Source organism: Dipodomys ordii, unplaced genomic scaffold, assembly GCF_000151885.1.
Source record: "Dipodomys ordii isolate 6190 unplaced genomic scaffold, Dord_2.0 Scaffold68, whole genome shotgun sequence".
NCBI lineage: Eukaryota > Metazoa > Chordata > Mammalia > Rodentia > Heteromyidae > Dipodomys > Dipodomys ordii.
This window is the reverse complement of record NW_012267284.1, coordinates 2,665,947-2,683,533: the sequence shown is the minus strand read 5'-3', so window position 1 is coordinate 2,683,533 and position 17,587 is coordinate 2,665,947. Positions and strand designations below refer to the sequence as shown.

Genomic DNA, 17,587 nt, shown 5'->3' with positions numbered 1-17,587 from the left:
GACATAGCTGTTGTTGTCTTTTCAGAAGCTGCTGGTAAAGCTGCAGAGCTGGGAGAGATTGGACCAGACCATGGGCTTGAACCTCAGGTATGTTGGCTGTTGCTCCCACCCCAGCCCTCTGGCTTCCACTGTGATTCTGCCTCTGGCAGGAAGCCTCAGCTCCTCGCTTGGAGTCCTTTTCTCTCTGTGAATGGGGGCGGGAGCTTTTGTTCCATACTACCCAGGTTTAACCTGGTGTTTTGACAGCAGGAGGGAAATGGAGCTGAGTGATTCAGTCTTGTTCAAGTCTTAATAACACCTTTGTTGAAACTACAGCAGAAGGGAGCCAGTGTCTGTCCTATACTGTTATAAGATTGTATGTGTGTTGAGAAAAGTAATTGCTTTTGGAGATAGTCATTCCTTTCAGGTGATGGTAATCACTAGAGATGAACTGAGATTTAGGACTAAGGAATCCCATAATGGTGGAGGATTCTTGTTCCACTCTGGCCCCTGTAGCAGCCTGTGTTGCTGATTGGCAGCAGGTAGGTGGAGGGATGCAGAGTGGGCTGTAGGTTGGAGCTGTTGTGTGGCCTGCCCCAAAGCACAAAACAGGGGTTATATTTTCATTACCTATCTCTTCTGTCCACTGCTCTGTTCTTTTGGGGAACACTGCTTATCTTCTCTAGCATAGGCTCTGCCTGCCCTTCCACTGTGACCTGCAGACAGACCCCTGTGTTCCAGGTCTCAGGGAGGTGGAGGGCTGATGAGCCATTGAGCGTGGGCACAGGCCTATAGCGTTTGTTTTGTTTACTCAAGATTTAAGATTTATAGCCTCCTGGTTATCTTTCCTGTTGTTCTGGGAAATGAGGCCAGGATTGAGACTATCTTACAGGGCTGAGCTGTCCTTAATTACAGTGTTCATCATTGGCTCAGAAAGCTGCCACCTTCCCATAGCAGTGTGGCTTCAGTTCTCTGTCACTTGACAATACCTCTTCATTTACTTTTCGCCTTGAGAGGTCACAGGGTGCAGTTTTTTGTTCTCCTTTGAATTCCACCTACAGAACTAAAGCTCCTGGAGGCTGGCCTACCAGGCTGATGCTGGGTGTTTCCTTCTCTTCTCTGCCCACAAGTGTCCCTGCTGCTCCTGGTGCTGCTCTGGTTTGGCCAGAAACCTCTGGGCCTTGTTTCTTATGAGGAAGATCACAGGCCCTTTGTACCTGTCTGGACCAGCCATCAACACTGGTGTGCTGGTGTGCCCAATGTCTGCCACATGGCACTGAGTGTCAGATACTAGGAGCTATCATTCTAGCCAGAGTAACATAGGCTTCCATAGCCAGCTGGAACTTCCATTTTCTCCTTGAGCCCTTTGCAGCTATTTCTATGCCTGAGGGCCTGTTGTAAGCGTGGCTGATCTGTAGGTGGCCTTGTGCATCATATCTTGTGTTCTCCCCACTGTCTGGGTCCAGGTCCTGAGTAGGACTGCCTGTGTCCCTTCCAGAACTGAGCAGAAGAGAGGAGCTAGATTTTGTGTTGCTCTTTGTCTTCATTGAGGGAAGTGGATCTGCTAAGTTCTGGTGGCTCTTGCCTATAATCAGAGCAGCTCAGGAGACTGAGATCAGAGGATCTCAGAGGATTGTGGTTTCAAGCCAGTCAGGGCAAGAGACTCCATCTACAATTAAACAGCAAAAATGCTGGTACGGTCACCTAAGAAAAGTATATGGCTTCCCCCTCAAGTGGAGAGACCCCAAGATGTCAAGAATCTCTCAAGGTGATAGACCTTCCCCAGGTGAAGAGACACCCCTCCCTCAGGTGGCTGCCTTGCTCCTGTGGCCAAGGAGCATAGTGTTGTTCCTATCTCGTGCTGTGCCTAGCCAGCAGGATCACATCCTGTTCTTAAGGGATGTTTATGATCTGACTTGGCTTTCTGGGAGGCTGAGGGTGCAAACCTGTTCTGGCCCTTGTCTCCTGAAACACCCTGGAAGTGGATTTTGTTTGGGGAAAGTTCTTGTACTTCATCTGTTGTACTGCAGCTCTGTGGGCCCATGTGGAGACCTAGTATCTTAGAAGCCCCAGTGCTGCCTGCCAATCTCCTTGTGCAGCCCCACACATGTCCAAATTGCCCTCCAGCTAGCCTTGACCTCAGGAGGCTTGGGCTGCACACATGTGGGATGCAGATATAAATTTGGTCTCTCATACGGATCATGTTGAGCTTGAGGGCTGCCAGGGCATGTGCATAGCATGTGTGAGGCCCTGAGTTCAGATCATATGTGCCTCTTGTCACAGCATCAAGAAGAGGAACAAAAAGGTCTCAACTTTAAGATAGGCATGGTGGCTTACCTATAGTCCCAGCTACTTAGGAAGCTGAGGCAGGAGGATTGCTTGAGCCCAGAAATTCCATGCCAGTCTAGGTAACCTACCTACCAACAAAACAAAATGTCTCCATCAAAACAAACAAAAAAAATCAAGCCCAAACTTCATAAGTTGGGAGAAAATGATTTCTTTACATTTTTATTTTTTGGTCTGAGACTAGGTCTCGAACTTGGTTTCTGATGCTATCGATCATTGGCTAGCGCTCTACCAACTGAACCATGCTTTCAACCCTAAAGTTTCTTTCCTCTTCTTTATTTTCTTGGGAGTGGAAGATGAGCAGTGTTAAGGCAGCTGTTGGACCTTTCCATGCCTAATGAGATTGAATGTGGTGCTGGAATGGGTGGGAGGAATGAGGAGTTGCGCCCCCTGCTGTGTCCCAGAAGGAGGAGTTGCACATTAACACGCTGGCAAGTCATGAATAGGTATGTGTGACTGCCACTTTAGGGACCCATTCTGAAAGCTGCTTGGAAGTAGATGCATGAATGGTCTAGGAGTGTGGCTTTGGTATGTATAATTTTGGACCAGTACTAGAGCTTGAACTCAGGATTTGGGCACTGTCCCTTAGCTTTTTAGCTCAAGGTGAAAGCTCTACCACTTGAGCCACAGCTCCATGTCTGGTTTTCTGGTAGTTAATTGGAGATAAAAGCCTCACGGACTTTCTACCAGTCTGGTTTCTAACTGCAATCCTCAGATCTCAGCCTCCTGAGTAGCTAGGATTACACGTATGAGCCACTGGCATGCAGTCACTTCCCCCTTTTAAATTATGATTTAGTAGTTGTACAAAGGAGCTACTTAAAATTCCATATATCAGGTTATGACAACAGTGTTCCTGGTCAGTGTCACCATTCCCTTCATTTTCCCCCTCCTGTCCCTGTTCTCAGGTTATTCCATTTTTTTTTTTTTTTTTTTTAGTGTGTGTGTGTGGGGGGGAGGTTGGTCATGGGGCTTGAACTCTGGGCCTGGGCGCTGTCCCTCAGCTCTACCACTTGAGCCACAGTACCACTTCCTACTTCCAGCTTTCTAGTGGTTAATTGGAATTAAGAGTCTTATGGACTTAACTGTCCAGGCTGTCTTTGAGCGTCGATCCTCAGATAGTGCCTTGATCTTTTTTTTTTCCACTTTTAAAAATTACGTTTTTATTGTCTTTAAGTAATAGTACAAAAGGATTACAATTCAATATATAAGTTTAAATGTAGGCCTTGCCATCATTTGGGGCAGTGTGACCCTGCACTATGGGTTCTGAATGTGGCTACCACTAGGTGGTGCTGCCCCCTTTGTGATCTGGCTTTCTTCAGGAAGTATTGTGGACACCCTTTGCATGCATTAGTCTGCCCCACTGCTTTGCTGTAACAGACTTCCAGCTAACTCCAGGAGTCTGGCTGATTAGAGTGTGAGTAGTCCTAGTCCCAGAGTCTGCCTGCTTTTGGCCAGCACATAGCTACTTTGGCCTGTCCCCACCTCCTCTGTAAGGAGCCTTGTCCTCTAGGTCCAGAGGTAGGTCCTTACAGTGTGGTTTTAGCTTCCCTCGAATTCTCAGAATTCTGTGTCTTTAGCTCTAGGTTAGGAACAGTGTTCTGGCCAGCGTGACATTGGTCATCTTTACAATTATTTCTTACGTGTGAGAAACTCAGAGGTATTGGAGGAGATAGATGAGCAAGTTATCTGGGTAGTTCAGCCAGAGTAAAGCATGAGGAAGAGGCTTTGGTCTGTCCATCCTATGACTGTCCAAGGCTGTGCTGTATTCTGAGTACAAGGTCACATGGCATGGAGAGCTTGGGCTTTGAGAGTCACTGGGTGGGAATGACAGTGAGTATGTATAATGTTGTGACATGGGACAGCAGAGGCATAGTGTGAGCTTGGAGCCCTCTTGATCCTCAGGGTCTTGGTGCTGACTGAAGGGTTTACAGTGCATGGCAAATGTGGATGATGAACTTGGTCTCACATGGTGTCTGTCTAGAGAGTGACAAGTGTGGAAAGTAGGTGAACCGAGACTGCTACTATTGCACCCATATGGCTGCATGGGGCCTCTGGAGGAACAGTGGAGACAGGCTCATAGGGAAGATGGGGAGAATGCAGTTCATCCTGGAATGCAGCTTCTGTTCTGTAACTATTTTAGTAGAATAAAGGCAAGGGCATGCACATATCTCACAGTATAAGCGGAACGCCACTCATTTATGATTGAAAAGCAAACCAGGAAAGAAGGGAAACTCCACTACTAGATTCAAGGTATTGATTGATTGAATGGTTGATTGATTGATTGCCAATAGTAGGGCTTGAACTCAGGGCCTGGGCACTGTACTTTAGCTTTTTTTGCTCAAGGTTGGTGTTCTACCACTTGTGCCACAGCTCTGCTTCTGGCTTTTTTTTTAGTGTGTGTGGGGGTGTTAATTGGAGATAAGAATCTTACAGACTTTCTTGCAGGGGTTGTTTTTTATTTTATTTTTTTGGGTCTGGTCGTGGGGCCTGAATTCTGGGCCTGGTTGCTGTCCCTCAGCTCTTCAGCTCAAGGCTAGCGCTCTACCACTTGAGCCATAGCACCACTTCTGGCTTTTTTTCTTTTTGCTTATGTGGTGCAGAGGAATCGAACCCAGGGCCTCATGCATGCAAGGCAAGAACTCTACCACTGAGCTACCTTCCCAACCCCGCAGGGGTTGTTTTTGAGCTACAATCCTCAGATCTCTGCCTCCTAATTAGTTTGGGATTACAGGTGTGAGCCACCAGCGCCTGGCCAGAAGGTATTTATAAAATGTACTGTAACAAAGCTGGGCGCTGGTGGCTCACGCCTGTAATACTAGCTACTCAGGAGGCTGAGATCTGAGGATCATGGTTCAAAGCCAGCTTGGGCAGGAAAGGCTGTGAGACGCTTATCTCCAATAAACCACCAGAAAACCGGAAGTGGGACTGTAGCTCAGGTGGGTGCTCGCCTTGAGCTGAAATGCTGAGGGACAGAGCCCAAGCCCAGAGTTCAAGCCCCGTGACCGACAAAAAAAAAAAAGTACTGTAACAGTGAATTTATGACTGATTGCTGCCCTGACACTTGGGGTGAGATGAAGGTGTTTGTTCTTACCAGCCTATTTATGCTGTACTGAGCATCCTCACCTGTAGTCAGGTAAGGGAAAGAAGGTCAGGACAGACTAGTTAGAAGAGGTAAAACTGTCTCTATTTAGAGATGAGATAATTATGTGGGAACTCCCCAGGTATCAATAAGAAGCTAGTTGGACTAATTAACAAGGTTAACAGGGTCACAGGACCCAGGGATAATGTACAAAAATAGATTGTATTTTCATATACTAGCAGTGAACTGCTGGGAGAACATTCAGTTTACAATAGCATCAAAACCATGAAATACTTAGGGATAAATTTAACAAATGTGTTTGAGATCTGTGCCCTGAGAACCATAAGATGCAGCTGACAGTAATTACTGATGACCTAATAATGTAGGAAAAGGGAGAGAGACTGGAAGAGGAGAAAATAAACTCTTTCCCCTCTGCTCCTCACTGCTCACCCAGCACTGCACCCTGACACCAGATGCGAGTTTTCACGCAGCAAGCATTTCTGTAACTGACACCAGCTGGGTGTCCTACAATTTAGTTCAGACACTGTCTAGTAGAGTGTTAGACCCCACAGGTTATGGGCTCAGACCCAAAAGATGTGTCCCCTATGCATGTAACTGCTTACTCTGAGGTAGTGCTCCCAGAATCCTCTCCTGTTGTTGACTCATTGGTGTGGCTCACAGAATTCAGGGCCTGGCCTTTTTGTCATGAAGAATTTCATAGCAAATAACAGATAGATGAAGAGGTGCATGGGGCAAGGGTGTACCTGAGGCTGTGGAGTTGCTTGGCCTTTGTAGGCACCGTCCTTCAGGAACCTAGAGCTCTGAGTGCTCTGAACCCCATCTTTTTGGGGTAAACTGTGGCTTTATCAGGTTATGTGATCAACACTGCTTTGGCCCCTTTATTTCTCACTGTGAAAGGCTCCAACCTTTTGATCCTGCGTTTTGCTTTTTGGGGACCATCCCTATCCTAAAGCTTCCAGGGGCTGCCACTCAGCAGCCAGCTCAGCAGTGCACAGTAGTACACATCACTGGAGATGTCAGGGGTTGCAGACCAGATCTGCCTCACGGAATCACAAGGTACTACATTCGTATATTAGAATGTTCAGTGCTGTCAAGGTGGCAGTTTAATAGTGTCAAAGTCTTAGCAGGCTTCTTGGGGTAGAAATTAACAAATTTAATTTTTATTTCTATGGATAGAACCTGGAATAGGCTGGATTATTTTGAAAAGGAACAAGTTGGAGAGCTTACACTGGCCAGGTTCAAGAAATACTACAAAGTGCTTGGGACAGAGAGTTGTTGGTGTTAAGGACAGACAGGTAAATCGATAAAACAGAATGGAAAGTTCAGAAGTAATTGAAGAATATAGTGTCCATTGATTTTTTTTTTTTATCAAAAGTGTCGAGGTAATTCAATAAGAGATGATCACTCCAAATGGTGGTACAACACAGGACATTTGTTGGAAGTGGATGAGCTTGAACTGCAGACTACATATCAAGTAGAACTCCAAATGGCATATGGTCCTGTGGAAAGAGCCAGAACTCTGAAAACTGGTGTTTGTCAAAGAGTTCTAGGATATACAGAACATGAATTAATTATATCTGGAAAAAATTGGATACCTTAGCCTTTATTTTGCTTTCAAAGGGATGTAAACAAAAGGTAGACCATAGGGAAAATATTGGCAAAGTATGTATCTGACTGAAGATGGATACCAGAAGTATATAAAGATTGTTTTTTTCTCTAATATTGGGGATTGAACTCCAGATTAGAAAAGGTAGAAGATTGGGGCTCGGTGATGAAGGACTTGCCTAGCATTTTGCACAATCCTGAATTTGAGCCCCAGTTATCACTGAAGGGCAAAAGGCTGAGCAGTTCCTTTATGAGAGGAGGTATATTAATGGCAAATGAGGACATGGAAAACTGTAGCATCAGTAGTCATTAGGGGAGTCACATGTTAAGGTCACAGGGTGCTAGACTGGGATAAATATCCCCCAAAGACTCACTGTGCTAGTGGACAGGGTGGGATCCTTGAGATGTAAGACTTGGTGGAAGGATGTTATGTTATTGGGGTATGTCTGTGAAGGTGCTCCTGGGGCTCTCTTCCCCTCTTTCTCTTTGCCATCCAGCTGTTGGGACTTGAGCGGGTTCACTTCTGCCGGGGTTGTACTGTGTTGTCACAAGCCCCAAGGCAGTCGTGCCAACGGACACAGACTGACACAATGAACAAGTTGTCATCTCAGTTGTTGGCAGAATATAAGCATATATGTTACTGTTACGCATAGAAAATGTTACAATCACTTTGGAAATAGTTGGACTGCTTTTGTTCACTTAGAATGTGACCCAGCAATTCAGCTTCTAGGTATTTACCTAAGCTACAATATGGTCTCATGAAGACTTGTTCAAAGTTGTTTATAGGAGCCTTATTTGTAGTAGCCAAAGAGTGGAAATACTCAGGTGTCTATCTGTAGGTGACAGAATGTACAACTGTGGTGCATCTACACTAGGTAAGTGAGCAGACATGTGAACGACTCTTGCTGAGAGGTCAAGCTTGAATTCGTAGAGTTTATGATTCCATTTTTCCTGAAGTGTTCAAAAAGGTCAGTGACCTGGAGTGACAGGAAGTCAGAGTTCCTTGAATCTGAGTTGGGTATCTTCTTGGTTGTTGGTCAGTTCTCAGTGGAGCTGCTATGGAGGCACAATGTAATGATGGTATAACATTAAAACACGCATGTTTCATTGAGGGTGAAGTGTATTTCCATAAAGAAACATCATCCGGAAACTACAGAAAGCCCTCCATTGACTTGGATTGGATTAGGAAGGGATAGGAATGCTGTTTAAAGCCAGTCTACATTTTTTTGGGTGGGGAGCCTGTCCCCTGGGCTTGTCAAAGGCTTTGGGGATCCTAGACATCTCAGGCTTTTGAACTCAGTCCATCTCTTGTCAGCTGGCCTGACTCTTGGGACTTCCTGGGACTGTGGGGAGTTGTAGGTTTGATTAAAGACAGAAGAAACACCCCGTAGACTCCAGTGGGCTAAATGGATGTGCATCCCATGCCCAGGTTGCCCTGTGCTGTAGCATCCCAGCACAGTGCCATTCACAGACAGTAGACCTGAGCATTGCACCCATCTATCTTTCCAGGCATTGTCAGAGACTTTTGGAAGAGTGTGTACATAAAAGCCTTTGGGGTGCACCCTTCATTTCAAGAGGCTCTGTGGGAGGATGCACTGTTTCCTGCGATCCCTGCTGAGGGACATTTAGGTGCCAGTTCTCCCCGAATAGTCAGTGCTGTGTTGTTTGGGTAAATTCTTAAAAATACCATTTTTAGTTTGAAAGATAAGCACTTTTGAAATCAGTAGCTATTGCCAAATTGCCCTTCAGAAAAGCTGTACTTTTCTGTAGGTTCCACTCATGGTATTTGAGCGTTATTGCTTAATTGGGATAGTATGTTTCCAAAGGTTCTTGCCAGAGATTCAGAGCAAGTCACACTGAAGTGAGCAGACAGGCCTCTTCAGTGGCTTAGCTTTAAAAAAAATTTTTAGCAATTCAGATTGAGGGAAAAGCCTTATTAAATAGCACGGAGTAAGTGTCAGGTCCTCTGTAGCCGAGTCTCTGTTTTATGCAGGGACTAATGTTCCTGTGGCCAAGATGCTTGTTTGGCGTTTGGCCCTGTCTCTTTGTGCCTGAGCCTGGCCTTGTTTCAGATCTTGCTGGGTGGGCATTTTACCTGTCAGCATGTGTATGAGAGTGCTGGGTATCTGGAGGGCTGGAGAGAATGTGGTACAAGAAGATGGAAAGACAGGTGATATGCAATTCTGAAGCCTGGCACCTGTGCCCACACCTCAAACTGCTGACCCCTCCCCTGGAGTCCATGATGAGAAATGTGAAAATGCTGACCTGGGCATTTACCTAAAAGTCTTTGCAGGCTGGCTGGAAGGCAAGCTGGGGACAAATGTCTGTGATGCACAAGGCCAATTAGGAGGACTGAGGGGGTGGGAAGTGTGTGGTCTCCTTCCAAGGAAGTAGCTAATTGGCCAGTCCAGCAGGCCCTTTCCTGCTTTCTGTTCTGGTTTGTAATTGCCTGGGTATTGGACTGACTAATACCATGAGCTCTGTTGATGCTTGGGAAGGTAGGTGAGCTGTCATTTGTCTTGTCTTTGGAGTGTAGAGGAAGAGGAAGGGGAATTTATGACTCCTTGTTAGCTATGGTGTGTGTGGCCCTTTCTTTGTGTGTGTGTGTGTGTGTGTGTGTGCGCGCGCGCGTGTGTGCGTGCGTGCGTGCGTGCGTGTGTGTGTGCACGCGTGTGTTTTGTAGGCCTACTCTTCTGGTTCCTTTGGTGCTAGATCTCTTCTGATGCCCACAGTTCAGACAGGGAGACCCCTTCAGGTCTATGTGTCTGTGGTGTCTGCTTCCAGGAGCAGTGGGCTCCCTAGCCCGCCCCCCCCTTTCCCCCCACTAGTGTGAGGGCCTCCTCAGGGTCCCAAGTGCCTTGAACAGCAGCTTGTTCTCATGGTGGGGGCCCGGGCTGCTTTCAGCTTTGGAGGTTGTATTGTCCACTCTGTCAGTGCTCAGATTTTGAATGCAAGGCTTGTCTTCAGAGTCTGGGTTTGTGGCATACAGTGGGCACTCACTAAACATTGGTAGAGTGATAGAAAGGGAGTGTATGTGTATTCAGTAGGTGTGATGGGAGGGCTGGAGCCTCTGGGTTACCTGGCTTATTGTGACCCTGGGTGTTGCTCACCCAGGTGTTGTTTCCCAGTGGGAAAAAGGAAGGCCACTGAGACTTGTGACCACTGGCTGGCCGGCAGCTGTCTGCTTCCCTTCATTGCCTTCATGAAGTTTCAGATGGGTGTTTTCAAAGTGCTCATGGCCACCCCATGAACTGTTTCATTCAGGTTTGTTTGGGTAGGCTGGGTCAGTGCTTTCTTGAGCAGGTGGCATGAAGGATGGTGGGAGACAGGTGTTAGAGTATGGAAGAGAAACACTTCCCAGGAGACTCCCCACATGCGTGCCTAGATAGCTGTGTGCTCAGTGAGGGTGCCTGGCATCCAGCTCTGTACTTTACACTTGGCTCTCAAGGTGCTTTTGGGCTTTCTTCTGAGCTTTGTCGATAGGGCACTTCTTCTGTGCCTTCTTGTAAATCGACTTGACAAAAATCTATAGCCAGATAGTGACTTGGTTTAGAGCAGTATGGATGTTTTACAAGACTCAGCAATGGCAGCGTCCCTGGGGTTGAGATTGATTTTGGCGCAGCAGGTGTTTACTGGCATCTTGTCACCTAATCATTTGGCCCCTCTTTGGTCGCCAGGAGCTCCAGGGTGTCCAGAGCATTGGAGGCCTGGAACCCCAGTTCTGGAGATGGGGGCTGAAAGGCTCACACAGGGAATGGGAGGGCAGGTTTGGTTTGACAGGAGGAACAAAGCCAGCTGAGCACAGACTAGAGATGGGCTGACTGGAGGCTCACACCTCTCTTCCCGTGCAGAGTATCTTCTAGTCATCATGCAGAGGGAGAGCCAGCATCTCAGGTTCTGGTGAGTAATTTTGAGGCATTTGGGCCCGGGTTTCCTGCTTGACAGTCTTAAACATCAGCTTTGAGGCTGTGCATGGTAGTGTCCATCATCATGCCCATTGTCACATATATCAGGAACTGCAGACCTTTCTCACGCTCGCCTGCCTGGCTTCAGCTCTTGAGACAGAGAACTACTGAGACAGGTGGGAGGCACCACAAGTTTTGTATGGGCTGGCCTTTGCTCAGGTACTCCAGATGGAGAGCTCAAACAGTGGAGTCTTGAACACAGAGCCCTTTGTGCTGAGCTACGTCAAGGAACAGGTTTGTGTCAATAGAAGGGAAGTAAAACTATCATATATACATTAGGCCTTAGACCCAGGCTAATGGGAGGTTCGGTGGTCTTGTTGTTCTCTACCTTTCCTTTGTGAGGTTTCTGCTGCTATTTAGGCAGAGAGCACTGTTCTCCCTTAATTCAGAGGTACTATGTGTCTGGAACAAAATGCTGGGATCTTCATTCACACCTCCCTCCATACAAACCCTGCAGCTCTGGTGTGCACTTGTTGGTGCTGAAATCACCTTGGTCACTTTTGAACCCTCTGAAAGGTGTTTCTATTTCTTGCTGTCTACTGACCAGGGAGTGTCTGGCATTCTGGATGGTGTGCACTCTGAATCAGACCAATGAGTATAACAGCGATTTTGCTGCTTGTTTGAGTTCTGCACCTGTCCCAAACCTGGGGACATGATTCCAGTACAGATATGAAAACCAAAAGCCCAGGGTCTTCCAGGGTTTGGCTCAATGTTCTGAGGAGTTCTGTTATTCTGTGTTGCTAGAGTAGCACACCATTTCTTTGCTTGGTTGTTTGGTTAAATCATAACTACTTGAAATGGGTGGTGGAGGAGATGGGAGTCACACTTCACAGACACCCTCTGGCATCATGGCTGCAAGATGGCTACTTGAAATGCTTGATTTAAGATTGGAACCTTCCTGAGGAAGCGCTGAGAGGACAAATGAGAATGGTTGCGTCACCGTGGTGTCTATGGTGGGAACGACTCTCCTGCTGACCATGATGGTGTCAGTTGTGCTGCATCATGTGCTTGTTCCTTCCTCTTCTGTCCACATGAGACAGGACATGACTATCTCCCATGATGATTCAAAGCTTTGGATGTGGCCAGCCTGTGCCTGCTACCGGGGGGAGAATTGCAGGTCAGGGTCAGTTCCGAGCAGTACAAGTGGGCTTCCAGGAAGGAGTGATGGTTGAGTGCCTGAGTAGATATTCTGGCAGATTGGTATGTTTAGCAGGTGGCTGGTGATTCTGAACTTCTTTGGCAGCACTACATGTAGAGGTGTGGTAGAAACTCAGGAAGCAGCAGGGGTTCCGTCCAGAAGATGGTGTGTGTGGGTCCTCATGGGAGTGTGAATCTCATCCCGAAGTTTCTGGCCAAGCTGTGTACCTGCTTTATGTGTCAACGGCCTCCCCCAGGCCTCACTGGGTGGGGTCCCTAGGTTGTCTGAGTCTTTGTAGGCTACAGTGGCCTGCCTGTGGCTTGGGAGGGCAGGTGATATTGCTGCTTTTGGATGAGTCACACCAGGTGGGAGCAGTGCTGAGTTGGCCGTATGAGAATTGAAGAGTCTAGCAGGCTGTTCCTGGCACAAAGCTTTGGGTGGTGGTCAGTGGTCATGCTGGCTTGTTCCCTAACTGTTGTTTCTTTTCCAGATAAATGCCTTTTCCCCTCTGATCTGCTTCTGTTAGGAGAACCGTGGATTTAGGAAACTTGTTTCTTTTCTCATTCTTTGTACATTTATTTGTCTGCCTTGGCCAGATCCTGGGGAGACTGTGATATGCACAGTACCTGCCCACATAGTTGGGGAAACACCACACTGAGCTGCCAGAATAAGGGGTCTCTTAGGAGGATGAGCTGCAGGAAGTTGCAGGAGACCTCACTTGGTTAGGCACAAAATGTTTGGGTCTTTGCTGGATTTAGTGATACGAGTGGAAAGGAGAGGATGTCAGGCGTCTTCTCTCATCTGGAACCAGGTATCTTATCAGGTAGCCCTCATGGCCTTAGTCTACTTATTTTAAGAATATTTGTTTAGAAGAGGTCTAATATGTCAGCAGGGTGGTACTGTTGATGGGGGTAGTGTTATATGGCCTTCTAGCCCATCCTACTTAGTGTGTCATGTGTTCTTCCTCTCAACCTGATGGAGTGGTGGAGGCTAGCTCTGATACCTCTGCCTGATGGGAGAGAACAGAGGTTCTAGGAGGGGCTAATGATCCAAGGTCATCCAAGTGGGTCTGACTCATACTTACTGGGTTGTGGGCTGGTTCTGGAGCATGGTGGGCTCTGCTCTCAGTCACCTCCATCCATCTGGCTGGCCACATGGTGCTGTGTACTATCATCTTTGAGGGTCCATCAGCCTGGTTCTGGCATGTTTAGGCTTCTGATGGGGGCTGCCTATTCCATTAGCCTCAGCCAAGCTCAGCACATTTGTGGCAGAAAGCCCACCTGCTGATGGCAGCTCATGCAGACCTGAGGCTCAGCTGCACCTTGGCAGGAAGGGCCTGCCAGCTTGCAGGAAGGGCGGCCTGGCTGCCTGCTTTTGCATGGAGCTCTGCACCTCCTGGCAGGATCTGGGCTTGTGCCTTGGCACAGGAGGCTGTGAGGTAGAGCAAGAGCAGTTATCACTTGGGAGAGGAAGCATTTAACTTTCGAGGCGGCAGCACAATAGTGTCTCGCTTGCGGAGGCGGCTGAGGTAGAAGATTAGCAATTAATTTTTTATTACGTGCAAACTCCTCTTCAGTTCTGTGGAACCAAACAGCCCTCCCATAGTGAGGAGGGGCAGGTTTCCACCTCAGTTAATTTTCAGTGCACTGCTGTTTGTCTGCTTTTGAACTGATAGGAATTGTTTACGAGCCTTTGAGGAAGACATTTAGACATGTAGTTCTCTGTATTCCCATTTGCTTCCTCTGGTTTTTACTTTTTTTTTCTGTATTGCTAGTTATTGCACTTCAGTCTCTAGAGTATCGTGCCTTTTATTGGAATTTCAATTACAAAATGCAGGTACCAGCCATCTTTCAGACTAGACAAGTTGTAGCACGTTGGTTTTAGAAGTAGTTTCCTTTAAGTCAAATTTTATTTATTTTTTCCTGACTTTTGAGAAATTGGAATTGAGAAAGAGTCACTGTGTGGTGGGTGGTGTTTCTGTAGTTGGGGCTTTTTTATTGTTTACTGCAGCCTGGCTGCATTGCCATAGATGCCCCAGTAGGGGTCACTACAAAATTATCTGCAAGTAATGGAGGCTTGATTCTTTGGATGTTTAGCTTGAAATACACTTTTTCTTGTTTCATCCATTTAGTTGGCTCAGTTTCTTTTTATATTTTGCTAACGGTGGGATACCTATGGATGGATTTGGTATGATGGCTGGCTAGGAAATAAACTTTCAAGGCAGTATGAAGAGCCTTAAGTTTCTGTCACATTTCTGGCCCAGTAGTGTAGAATGGAGCTGAGGAGTTTTACCTGGGAAGGTAAGACAGTCTACACTAAAACCAGGACAATAGGGACAAAACAGATCCATAGGTTGCTCTAGTGCAGTAGCTACTATTGACAGTGTGCGAGTGAGTGGACATGGTTGTGTCCAGTGAAACTATCCTTGGGTTAAGGAAGATTGTTTGCCTGGCACAGGGGATACTTTGGATTTTATCCCCACAATGGGAGATAAATGACCTTGATTTTTCCAAATCAAATGAGTCTGTTTTGTTGAGGGCCAGAACCAGACTAACTACTCAGAGCACAAGGCAGAGGGCCAGAACCAGACTAACTACTACAAGGCAGGCCATGTGGTTTAAGCCAGGGCAGAGCCTTGCTCTGTTTTCTTAGCAGTTGTGCTTCCTCTGTAGCCTTCCACTCACTAGAGCCTAGAGATTTCTTTCTCCCCCTGCTGGCAGGGTGTGCCTTTGATGGAGAAGCAAGTCTGTAGTGTGGGCTGCTGTTCCTAGTTTTCAAGAAGCACCTACTCTGCTGGAGTCTTGACCTTGGGTGGCAAGGTCTGCTCCTGGGACCTGGGTGTATTGCCCTGCCCTGAAGAGTTGTGAAGGATGAAGCCTTTTAGGATGGCTCCAGGGTTAAGGGCTGAGGGCGTGTATGCCCACTTCCATGGCTTGGGCTGTAGGAGGAGGATCTTGTCTGTTCAAATCTGGAAAAGCCTTCTGGGAGTAAACCATTCTCCTTGGAGGGGTGGGCTCTTGGATCTGGCTGCGCAGTGCTTGTCTCACCCTCATGGGTAAGACCGTAGAGGATGCCAAGGGTACATGTGTAGCTGTGTGTGTGGTGGGGGTGTGGGGGGGCTTTGTGGCTGTTGCCTGCATACCTGAGTGTAACGGTAGATCCTGGGTGACATTCCTGAGCTCTCCTGGAGAAGGTATAAGCTTTCCTTTTCCTATCATCTCTTCCCTAGGCGCCTGTGGCTCTGTGTAAGGGCTGGGGTTAGGAGGTCTCATTTCCCTGTTCTGGGAAGACTACATGAGGGCCCTCCTTGGCCAGTGGCAAGCTCCACCTGTCGGTACAGTAAGACTTGCTTTTGTTTCCATCCAAAACATGAACCACTGTTTGTAGCCTTTCCATTTACTGACAACCCTTGCCAAATTAATTTTATTTAATTATCTCCCAGGGCTAAGCTTGAATACATTTTGTGTTAAATTCACAGTTTTCCCCTTTTCTAAACGAAATGGACTTAATATCCTTGTTAAAATCTGATTAAAACTAAAATTGAGTTTTTTGAAGTCTGATTATCCCATGAAATGGAATTTTTAAACCTAATTACGGATGGATTTGCATATACTTTTCAGCACCATTGAAAAGAAAGTTGAACTAAATTTATTAATGACAGCCTTTTCTCTTGTTTCCTTGGGGCATGACAGGGGAGGCTAGGGAGGGAGGGAGGCCACTCTTCTCTCCACCCTTCCTTGGAAAGGATTTTAAAAATGCTATTCCTTGGAGATTCAGTTCCCAAGGAGGCTGATTTTAATCTTATTTCTGTTCTCTTCACTCCTCTACGGCTTTAGGCTGTGGGTGATTTTTTTTTTTTTCCTGGACTGTTTTTGGTCCTTAAGGAAGGGGTAGGGTAAGGCATCACAGACTCTGTTGGGCTCTCTTCAGCCCAAAATGTGGGCTTCTAATTAACAAACTTCTTCCTGATTCTGGATCACACCTATATTATTAAGTGAAAACAAGTTTACTCTTCGTCACTACTAGTGCAGTGAATATAAGACTTGCTGGGATTGGACTCTACAGAGGGCTGTTTGTTCTGGTGCATTTGGGCCATCTTGCCTGAAGTGATCCTCACCACAGGTCTGTGGAGCAGATGGCTGTTTTTTCTTTTTTCTTTTTTTTTTTGCCAGTTGTAGGGCCTGAACTCTTGGCCTGGGCGCTGTCCTTCGGCTCTTCAGCTCAAGGCTAGTGCTCTACCATTGAGCCACAGTACCATTTCCAGCTTTTTCTGCTATGTGGTGCTGAGGAATCGAACCCAGGGCCTCATGCATGCAAGGCAAGCACTCTACCACTGAGCCACCTTCCCAGCCCCAGATGGCTGTTTTTTCATCTCTTCTTTTTTCTTGGAAAAACACCTGGTGATAGGGATTTCTGTGTAACATGGTAAGTATGATTTAACTTTGCAAAATGCAGCAAAATTCAGCTGAGCCCTTTTCCGGAGTGTCTTTTTTGTGTCCTATTGCCAGTGCCCAAAACATTCAGTATCACCGTCTTCCTGAGTCACAGTGGATGCAGGTTGCCCTGCACCAGCCCCATCCTTCCCTAGTGAATACCACTGTGTCTCATGTGAAGCATTGTTTCAAAGTCTTTTGCCTGCATTTTGACTGGATTGTTTGTTGACATCTAGGCTTGTGACTGGAGTCCTAGGCCAGAGGCCTGACTCTGGCAGTTCCAACATACCAGTCCAGCCCTTTACCCAAAGGAAGCAAACAAAAGTAGTAGAGAAAAGTCAGGGAAGAATTTTAGTGAAAATGGCCATTTTGAGAAGATGGAAATTAAACATTTCAGCACATCTTTGGGGTACAGGTTTAGGACAGTGTCTGGAGACTTTCAAGTGCCTTGGATGTTGTAAAAGCTGGCAGTAAAACACCTTAGTTACTCTTATCTTCAACCTTGAAAGAGGGGTAAGACAGGTCAGATGTCACTAAATTTTAGGCAGACCCCTTGATGACTGACAGGACTATATGTGGAGTTGAACAGGAGTCTGACTCAAATAGAGGAGATAGATACAAAATGAAGGCAGAGAAACTAGGCTTTATCCTGCTTTAAATACCTTGGGGGCCCAAGTGAGGAATCAGTGCTCTGTGCGTGTGTGTGCCAGTGCTGGTACTTGAACTCAAGGCCTAGCATTACCCTCTAGCTTTTTCAAGTAAGGCTGGTATTTTACCGTTTTGGCCACAGCTCCACTTCTGGCTTTTTGCTTATTAATTAGTGTCTAAGAGACTTTCCCGCCTAGTCTTTGACCCAGATCCTTAGACCTTCTAAGTTGCTAGGATTGCAGGCATGAGCCATGGGCACCTGGCAGAATTAGTGCTTGTTGGCAAAACCTGTGTGTGTGTGTGTGTGTGTGTGTGTGTGTGTGTGTGTGTGTGTGTGTGTGTGTGTGTGTGTGTGTGTGTGTACCCATGCATG

At 46.8% G+C, this 17,587-nt stretch overlaps 1 protein-coding gene across 2 annotated transcripts in view; it reads left to right on the top strand.

The window, feature by feature from the left end:
- Positions 1-17,587, top strand: part of Mad1l1 (MAD1 mitotic arrest deficient-like 1 (yeast)) — a 299,325-nt gene that overhangs the window by 18,819 nt on the left and 262,919 nt on the right. For both annotated transcript variants that reach the window (XM_013023364.1, XM_013023363.1), the window contains exon 9: positions 26-87. In XM_013023364.1, the coding sequence (XP_012878818.1) occupies positions 26-87 (62 nt within the window). The remainder of the gene's footprint in view (positions 1-25; positions 88-17,587) is intronic.